This window comes from Agrilus planipennis, unplaced genomic scaffold, assembly GCF_000699045.2.
Source record: "Agrilus planipennis isolate EAB-ADULT unplaced genomic scaffold, Apla_2.0 scaffold309, whole genome shotgun sequence".
Classification (NCBI taxonomy): Eukaryota; Metazoa; Arthropoda; class Insecta; order Coleoptera; family Buprestidae; genus Agrilus; species Agrilus planipennis.
In genome coordinates, this window is record NW_020439167.1 from 223836 (window position 1) to 232738 (window position 8903).

Genomic DNA, 8903 nt, shown 5'->3' on the forward strand with positions numbered 1-8903 from the left:
TTTAATTAATAATAAATGGTAATAAAAATAGTTCAATAATAATAAAAAGATGCGGAAAAGTTTCTCTGCGTTCTGACTTTTTTGTTTAATGGTTATTATGTGTATGATATATTTCAGACATTTTCACGTTACGCCAAAAATTGATATCGAACAAATATAAAAAAGTAGGATAAAACTATTACATTCGATAATGGCTATTATGTTACTTTATGTTGAGTTTTTGACGAAAACAGATAAGAATTACTAAATAGAATGTTAACCTTGAAAATGTAATTGTTACATTTTCCAAGTGTTTAGTACTATGATAGTAAAATAATAATAAATTCCGTTTTTTAGTAACAATAAATTGCAATTATTCAGAAATAAAATTTATATTTGTCAAAGAATAATTGTGAGAAAAATCGATATGGATATAAGTGGTAGGTATTTAATTATACTTTAACCTACCAAATTAAAATATCTCTTTAAGGTATGCGACACGAGTATAACACCAGAATCAATTTACTTTTAGAGGAAAATCTGCAGTCGAAAGATCCCTTTGTTATTTTTGATCAATGGTTTAATGAAGCAAAGAAATGTGATAAAATAATTGAGCCGAATGCTATGTGTCTTGCTACTGCTAATAAGTGATACAGTAAAAAATACATTTATATGTTTATGGTTTATAACTTCTTCATTTTTTACAGGAATAGTGTACCTTCTGCAAGATTTGTTCTTTGTAAAGGTTATGGAAATAAAGGCTTCAAATTTTTCACTCATTATACTAGTAGGAAAGGACAGGAATTGGTAGTATAATAATTATTTAATAATATCTGTACTTATCATAACCCTGTACTCTAGGAGGAAAATCCACAGGCAGCCTTGACATTCTATTGGGCTCCATTTAGTAGATCGGTAAAATCTTGTTCTTTTAATATATTAATTACGCATGACATTAATTATAACACATGCTAACAATTGATTACAATTTACTGTAGTATATTTTTTGCGAGTGAAAGGAATTACCTTGTGGATAACCTTTAAGCTTCATTTATTATTTTAATAAATGAAAATAAATTAACCGCAGTAAAATAATTAACTTCTATTCTGTTACAAGGTATTAACTAATCTTTCAAATTGTCCCATCTCATAGCCATTAGTATGATACAGTGTCTAAATAGCACATGTAATTTTTTTTTCACAATTTTGTTTCTTTGAGTGTTTTGTTTTTATTGTTTTTTCAAAAATTCATTTTTTAATTTAAACCATGAATAAGGTGTAATATAAAATGTCTCAACAAGTTTTAATAAAAAATATGAATTATATGTAAATCTGAAGAAGTTGAAGGGAAAATTAAGGGCAACTGCAAAACTACTATAATTACAATAACTTTGTAGAAAGAAATGAGACTTATTAGAAAGTAGGGGAATGTATTCAACTGTTGGTTTTAGTATTTTTTTAATTGCTTTATTGAAGTTTAAAGATATCAATTGGAATGTTCCTTTTTCTCAATAAAACGGATCTTTATGTTTTTGGAATACTTTATTTTTTCTTATATAACCTTATTTCTAAGATTCTTTTGTTTTAAAAGTAATTCTTCAATTATCTCATTATAATTCCCCTTTATAGCCTTTTAATATTTCCAGTACAAGTAGATGTTTTCTTATTATCTGTTCTATTTAAAAAGAAACGCATCTCGTGAATTTAAATCTTTATATATAATTTCTTCGTAGAATTCTGTACTTTATTAATATAACATTCAGTATTGTTACGTTTAGCTGAAATATTTTTTCATGTCATGATCTACTCTTGCGTGTAAAAAAACTTAATATACATTTTACAATTAATAATACAAACTATAGGTACGGATTGAAGGTGTTATAGAAAAACTTCCGTTTTCTGAAGCAGATGAATATTTTAATGCTAGACCATACCAAAGCCAAATCGGTGCACTTTGTAGTGATCAAAGTAAACCTATTGAGGGTAGACATGTTTTGGCCAATTTAGAGAAAGAACTTAGAGCTAAATACAAAGAGGGCGAAGTACCAAGGCCAAAAATGTGGTAATAACATTTTTGTAGACTAGTATGTTTAGTTTAAATCATCAATTTAAAATTCAGGGGTGGATATTTGTTGGTTCCGAAATCTATTGAATTTTGGCAGGGACAAAATGACCGAATTCACGACAGGATTAAGTTTATAAAACCAATAAATAATGAAGTAACTGGAGAAAAATATTTACATGAAGGAGAGAATGGATGGTACTACCACAGATTAGCCCCTTAAGATTATTAGTTTTTTCAAATTATTATGTGCAATTCCTTGTCAATGTGAATAAGATAGTATTAGAAAAAGAAATTAAAAATTTGCTGTAATAATTAAGAATATAGTGTAATAAATGAGTAACAGATACAGGGGTTTGTTTGGAGTCATATAAAAGTGAAAGTATATTGGGACTGATAAACTTAATTCTGCCATCTACTTGTATTGTGTAGTTATAGTTATTTAAGAATTTTTGAATGCATAAAATTACTGAAGTTAACACTAATGCATCAACTGTTANTTATCTATGGAATAGTACCACAGAATACAATTTAAAGTGTTTTTTGAAAGAGTGGCAGTTATAAAAGGGAGGGGACATCAATTTTCCAATGTTTTCAATGATGTGAAACGTTGTTCAACACAAAATGGACAGAAATTTATTGATTATCATTTTTGCCGCTGCGTTTATTGCTAGTCTTATGTTTACATCATAATTTCAGTAAAAAAAGTTTAGTGAAAATTGTTTTGGGTACGAAACTGTTTTTATATTTTTTTATTTATTTAAAATAATTAAATTTGGTGTATTTACCAAACGCGCGAGTTGTGATTGCTATTTAAAATAACTCATTTCAAATGCAATTGTATCGCGTTAGTAACAGATTTTGACGACTGTGACGTTTATTATTGTATATTTTTAAATTATTCTGAAAGATATATCACATTTATTTTAAAAATTTTAACGAAAAACGAAAGTAGAGATGGCTTCTGCAAGTTCAGTAAGTACCTACATAATATTCAGTCCTTTGTTTGGTTATTTTAGCTCGCAGCAGAGCAATAGTTATACAGTGGTTGTATTTGTAGATGTCTAATAATGTAGAAAATTTATCACCACAAATCATACGAGGAGTTGTAAAAGAAATGCAGGAATTAGTAGGCTGTCCACCTGAAGGAATAAAAGTTCAAATCAATGAAGAAGATGTTACTGATATACAAGCAGTTATTGAAGGCCCTGCTGGTAAGTAAATCATTAAAATTGTATAAATAAACAAATGGACGATTTATTTTAAGATAAATTCACTTGGCTAATTTACTTGGTTCAATCTTTGTTTTCGAAACAGATGGAAGCTTTTCTGATAGCACCTTTAGGTGATTATTTTTTTCCAATCCCAAAAACAAGACTTTATTTCAAACTACATTAAAAGCACACCAACTTGAAGTAATGAATAATGAAATAAATAAAATATGTACATCACAGCAATTTTTTAATAGTTTGTAATGTTTATACAAGCAGATTTTCATTACTGGCACTAAGATTAGGTAACGATTTGAATATGTATTTGGTCTTAGATTTTGAGTGATTTTTTTGCTTGGTAACTCTATTACTGCCCTTATTCATGTTTGTATCTAAATCCAATACTTCTCGAATATTAAGTTCAAGAGCATCAATAGAACTTTCACCAGTACTTCGTGAATCAGCATGAGTTTCTTTGCTAGAACCTGGTTGAGTGTGAACCTCCTCAGAAAATTGAAAAACAGAACTTGTGCTCATATAAGTTGGTGAATTATCTTCTTCTAAGGCAGCAGAATCTAAATCTGTAGTGTGTGACAGAGGCACATTATGATACTGATTGGGGCATTCAACATTTGCAACAGTCTGTGTGCTATGATAGTCTGCACTAGAGAGATTAATTTGTTCTAAATTTTGATCAGGTTGTACCAAGGACAGAGCAACTTTTTCATTTTCAGGTGCATTTTGAACAAGTATAATTCGATTGTGTGCTTTCCAACGTGAAAATAATTGTAAATATTGTCGACACTGGATATACATAAATACAGCACCACCGCTAAATCCCACAGCCACTACAACTAACTTTGTCCAGAAGGGCCACGCAATTAACCCTTTTTGAACTTCCTCTGTTGCCCTGTCAATAAGTACAAAAAGTGACCAGATAACACATATGGCAGCAACAAAATGAAATAGTATGGCACATAGTAGTCTTCTTCTTTCAACACCTGATAATTCCAGTCTTCTCCATTCTCCTATTGGTTTAATCTTTGTATGAAGAATAAAATTAAATTTGCACAATTCACAAGAGCGAATATCCGATGCTGCTAACCATTGTTGTAAACAAGATTGGTGTACATATTTTAAACTACCAGAACAATAGCACGGTGAAAGTAAAGGGTTTCCAACATCAGCTTCGCAGTGACATATTCTACAAATATCGCTGTTCGAACTCGATATATTTAAACCTGATCCGATTCCTGGACGTTCTTCTTTCTTTGAATTATAATAACTGCTGCTCGATTCAAAATCAAGAGGTTTAACCTTAATGAAATGATCAGGCATGTCAATAATCCCTTCAATTTTTTTATTGGGAGACAAATTGTTAGAATGATAAGTTATTTTCTTTTTCTATCACGGTTCCCATTAAGGTTATCCAAACGTCAAACTTATATTTTGGTAGTTTTATAAACAAGCCTGTGTACACACCAACATTATTACTATTTAAATAAGGATCATTTCACATTTAATAGTTTCACTCAGTTTCTTAATATGAATATTTATACGATTTCCAATTTCTTGCTAATTTCTAATAAATATGAGAAGTATGGGAAATTGCCTGAAATTTTGACAATCATTGAATGTAGCCCATAATGTAGCCATAGACAAGAATGTCCTACATTATTGTTACCATAGATAATTGTTACCGATTCTTACATAGACATATATTAATGGACGTGCCTTAGTCGTATATCGTTGTAATAATTTCTTGGCTCGAAAAGTGAGGGAGATGGCTTATGGTTTCGGACTAGTGCTATCTCTTTCATGACACGCGTACACACTATCGTGAGAGAGATGGATATTGTCTGAAACTTCGTTTCATCTCTTTCTTTTGTTGTACCACAATTCTGGCCACTGAGGCATGTCCATTAGTAAACGTCGAGGGATTCTTACTTCTGACATGTTCTACCATAATTGCTCTATAGTTTTTACCAAAGCGAACAGATGGAGTAGTATGGTATATTTTTACAATATTTAATAAATGATTAAAATTAACATGAGTTTTAAGTACGAAAGTTAGATCTATCTATGGCAGTCTATGTATTCTCCCATAATTTTCATTATTAGTCTGTTACTATTATCATTCTGCTCGATAATCAGGGAGTATTGACGAGTTATGGCATTCTCAAAAACTTAAAAAAACTTGTGCACAACATTACTTGCTAAAAACTAAAGTAAAGTAAAACGAATACCAAAATCAGGATTTATCTATGGAATAGTACCACAGAATACAATTTAAAGTGTTTTTTGAAAGAGTGGCAGTTATAAAAGGGAGGGGACATCAATTTTCCAATGTTTTCAATGATGTGAAACGTTGTTCAACACAAAATGGACAGAAATTTATTGATTATCATTTTTGCCGCTGCGTTTATTGCTAGTCTTATGTTTACATCATAATTTCAGTAAAAAAAGTTTAGTGAAAATTGTTTTGGGTACGAAACTGTTTTTATATTTTTTTATTTATTTAAAATAATTAAATTTGGTGTATTTACCAAACGCGCGAGTTGTGATTGCTATTTAAAATAACTCATTTCAAATGCAATTGTATCGCGTTAGTAACAGATTTTGACGACTGTGACGTTTATTATTGTATATTTTTAAATTATTCTGAAAGATATATCACATTTATTTTAAAAATTTTAACGAAAAACGAAAGTAGAGATGGCTTCTGCAAGTTCAGTAAGTACCTACATAATATTCAGTCCTTTGTTTGGTTATTTTAGCTCGCAGCAGAGCAATAGTTATACAGTGGTTGTATTTGTAGATGTCTAATAATGTAGAAAATTTATCACCACAAATCATACGAGGAGTTGTAAAAGAAATGCAGGAATTAGTAGGCTGTCCACCTGAAGGAATAAAAGTTCAAATCAATGAAGAAGATGTTACTGATATACAAGCAGTTATTGAAGGCCCTGCTGGTAAGTAAATCATTAATAGAAGGTATTTTTTATCTTAAAAAGAATGTTCAATGCTTAGGAACTCCTTATGTAAATGGTTTATTTCGTGTAAAACTGGCATTGAGTAAAGATTTTCCTCAGTCTCCTCCAAAAGCATTTTTCTTAACAAAAATATTTCATCCAAATGTAGCAGCAAATGGAGAGATATGCGTTAACACACTAAAAAGGGATTGGAAACCAGATCTCGGTATTAAACATATACTTCTTGTAAGTAAATGCTTAAGTAATTACTTTAGTAATTTTGTAATGCTGAATTCATTTGTAGACAATAAAATGCCTATTAATTGTTCCAAATGCAGAATCAGCATTAAATGAAGAAGCAGGAAAACTTCTATTAGAACATTATGATGACTATTCCCAAAGAGCCAAAATGATGACTGAAATTCATGCTCAAGTGAGTGGCGATATCATTTTTTTAAATATAAATTATTTTAATAAGATTATTTTAGCCTCAGAAATCACAAAAAATTGGAGTTGTGGAGGGCCCATTAGCAAAAAAACATGCTGGTGATAAAAAATTATCAGCTGAGAAAAAGAAAATTCTTAAAGAGAAGAAAAGAACTCTAAAACGTTTATGAGAATCTGTTTAGTTTATTTTTTAATGTGAGTTACACTTTTAGGTTTTAATTTTATCTTTGATGGCCATTTCTCTTTTGCAATACATTTTAAGCCGATAATAGTATTTATTTACTGTATCAGCAAATATGTTTTTCTAATTTAATTTTTATACTTGAAATGTTTAATTTTTTTGAGAGAAAATTTTGTATTGAATTTGTGCTGCATTTAATATATCATGACCATTGTATTAATTAAAAGCAAAAGTTAATTAAGATTTCAGTTATGAGCATACAAGGAAAATAAATTACTCCAAAACTTCACCAATGTTTTTGATAATGAACAGATAAAGGAATTAGAATTAAAATTTGAATCTTCATGACAGATCAATTTCAAAAATAGGTTGTATATAGATTGTTTAGTTAAAATAAAAAATAGGAAAGCATTTTAACTAGCAAAAAATTAAAAAGGGAATATACGAAGCTTTTTTTAATCCTAAACTTCTCAATTTTTTTATGATGAGGGTTTAACGGAATCAAAACAAAAAATATTGTTATATAAAGGAGATGAAAATATGTTAATGTTTATATAAGAGATATTCGTTTATTTGAGAGATACACAGGCTTTATGTGGTAAACAGGTACATGATTTTTAATCATGTCCACCAGAAGGGATATAAACAATTTTTATTTGGTGGTGTATAAATAATATAATAGAAATAACAAAATGAGACAGTTAAGATTTTGAGGTAAGTTTATTAATACTTAAAAACCGCATTAGAGACTTATTCCGTTTAATATGACATACAATTTCAAACATGAAACGAAAACATAAATTAAAAAGATCTAAACAAAATAAGTAGGTTATCTTAATTCTCTATTTTTTTTATCATCCCTTAATTTACCACCTTTCAGGGTGGGACCACCCTTAAGATGTAACTTATCCAATAAAAAATCATTTAATTAGTTCACACTTGGCGAAGAACATATAAAAAAATACAGTCAAATTGAAAACCTCCTCTTATTTAAAGTTGGCTGACAACAAGGAAAGGTTTTAATGTGATAACGTAATTCACTCACTAAACTGAAGAAACTCTGCTTAAAGGGAATGAGTCAATATAACGAACAAAATATAATTATTAAAAAAAAATGTTACAGGTTTCTAACGTTTAATGTTTGAATCGCTTCGATTTGATATATCTTTTTCGTTTTCGTATATTTTTATTAATCGTTTCTCATGAACAAGTCATTGTAGTTTTTGGGTTTAAAAAGCTTTGATTGTCATGTATGGTTTAAATAAGTGTTGAGTGTAATATATGGAAGTATTTGACTCATTTATTTTTAAATTCCGCGCTCTTTTGCTTGTGCTTCTAATTTTTCGAATAAGTATTTATTTAGTTGAACTCCTTGACTTTCCAGATGACCTTTCGAATTCACTGACTGTTGCTGATGACCTTGATTTTCCTTCACTTTCCGGATAGTATGGTGGAAACTGTCTACTTTTAAAGTATGACTTTGTGCGGGTGCGAAACGTGAGCGGTGGACGTGACGAAAAGAAAAAAGTTATTAGAAGCATATGTAAGGTGGTGTTATAGCAGGATGATAAAAATACCGTGGATAGATAGTTAAAAATAAAGTGTTCGAAAATACAGAATAGAGTTTTTATAGAACTCAACAAGTAAGCATATCCTCTGAGACATGGAGGGCTAGTTAGGAAATAGTAGAAGCAGAAACAAGGGTAAATATTAAATTGCTGTTAAGAAGTGGATAGGGATGTGGGATGTTGTAGATTTCAAAGATTAACTCAGAATATGAAGAGCACGTATCCAACCATTCTTTCAAACGACGAGTTCAGGATGGTGGACTTAATAAAAAAATTAGCAGATATAATTAATATTTACGATATAAAACCGAAAACTACACAATAAAAGGAGAACTGAAATTAATTACGTTCAGATTTACTTTTATAATATATATACATAAAATTGGATGTTTCTTTGTTTTTCCATTCATTCAACTGCAATGAAACTTTATTGAGTTGTTATCTTAAGGTAACGAGTTTTTAACATCAAAATATATTAATAAT

At 29.5% G+C, this 8903-nt stretch overlaps 4 protein-coding genes across 10 annotated transcripts; 3 read left to right on the forward strand and 1 right to left on the reverse strand.

Annotated features, from left to right (window-relative positions):
* The first annotated feature begins 30 nt into the window (after positions 1-30).
* On the forward strand, positions 31-2390 carry LOC108740963 (pyridoxine-5'-phosphate oxidase). Of its 4 annotated transcripts, none has more exons than XM_025977927.1 (7): positions 31-269; positions 337-419; positions 512-626; positions 687-786; positions 841-894; positions 1842-2041; positions 2099-2390. In XM_025977927.1, exons 1-7 carry the CDS (start codon positions 253-255, stop codon positions 2262-2264), a joined length of 735 nt encoding a protein of 244 aa, XP_025833712.1. In that variant the 5' UTR covers positions 31-252; the 3' UTR covers positions 2265-2390. The 4 variants fall into 4 exon arrangements, with proteins under 4 accessions (XP_025833712.1, XP_025833714.1, XP_025833711.1 ...); XM_025977926.1 differs by having other exon boundaries at positions 32-269; positions 470-626; XM_025977929.1 differs by having other exon boundaries at positions 31-419.
* Positions 2391-2592: 202 nt separating this feature from the next.
* On the forward strand, positions 2593-3263 carry LOC108740964 (ubiquitin-conjugating enzyme E2 S-like). Its single transcript, XM_018475510.2, has 2 exons — positions 2593-3016; positions 3102-3263. Exons 1-2 carry the CDS (start codon positions 2999-3001, stop codon positions 3261-3263), a joined length of 180 nt encoding a protein of 59 aa, XP_018331012.1. The 5' UTR covers positions 2593-2998.
* Positions 3264-3273: 10 nt separating this feature from the next.
* Positions 3274-4887, reverse strand: LOC108740969 (E3 ubiquitin-protein ligase MARCH8). Its single transcript, XM_018475514.1, has one exon. The coding sequence runs from the start codon at positions 4588-4590 to the stop codon at positions 3520-3522; it is 1071 nt and encodes a 356-aa protein (XP_018331016.1). The 5' UTR covers positions 4591-4887; the 3' UTR covers positions 3274-3519.
* Positions 4888-5393: 506 nt separating this feature from the next.
* LOC108740972 (ubiquitin-conjugating enzyme E2 S) lies at positions 5394-8685 on the forward strand. 4 transcript variants are annotated; one of them, XM_025977930.1, is made up of 6 exons: positions 5406-5985; positions 6071-6224; positions 6283-6470; positions 6529-6657; positions 6713-6866; positions 8237-8685. In XM_025977930.1, exons 1-5 carry the CDS (start codon positions 5968-5970, stop codon positions 6839-6841), a joined length of 618 nt encoding a protein of 205 aa, XP_025833715.1. In that variant the 5' UTR covers positions 5406-5967; the 3' UTR covers positions 6842-6866; positions 8237-8685. The 4 variants fall into 4 exon arrangements, with proteins under 4 accessions (XP_018331026.1, XP_018331025.1, XP_025833715.1 ...); XM_018475524.1 differs by lacking the exon at positions 8237-8685 and having other exon boundaries at positions 5394-5985; positions 6703-7141; XM_018475523.2 differs by lacking the exon at positions 8237-8685 and having other exon boundaries at positions 5394-5738; positions 6030-6224; positions 6713-7141.
* The last annotated feature ends 218 nt before the right edge of the window (positions 8686-8903 follow it).

Bases quoted from the DNA above. Each gene is read 5' to 3' on its own strand.
- LOC108740963 (XM_025977926.1), top strand. The intron at 627-686 runs GTGATACAGTAA...CATTTTTTACAG, and splicing joins TGTCTTGCTACTGCTAATAA to GAATAGTGTACCTTCTGCAA. The intron at 895-1,841 runs GTAAAATCTTGT...TACAAACTATAG, and splicing joins GGGCTCCATTTAGTAGATCG to GTACGGATTGAAGGTGTTAT.
- LOC108740972 (XM_025977930.1), top strand. The intron at 6,225-6,282 runs GTAAGTAAATCA...TTCAATGCTTAG, and splicing joins AGTTATTGAAGGCCCTGCTG to GAACTCCTTATGTAAATGGT. The intron at 6,471-6,528 runs GTAAGTAAATGC...ATTCATTTGTAG, and splicing joins GTATTAAACATATACTTCTT to ACAATAAAATGCCTATTAAT.
- LOC108740969 (XM_018475514.1), bottom strand. From the start codon at position 4,590: ATGCCTGATCATTTCATTAAGGTTAAACCTCTTGATTTTGAATCGAGC.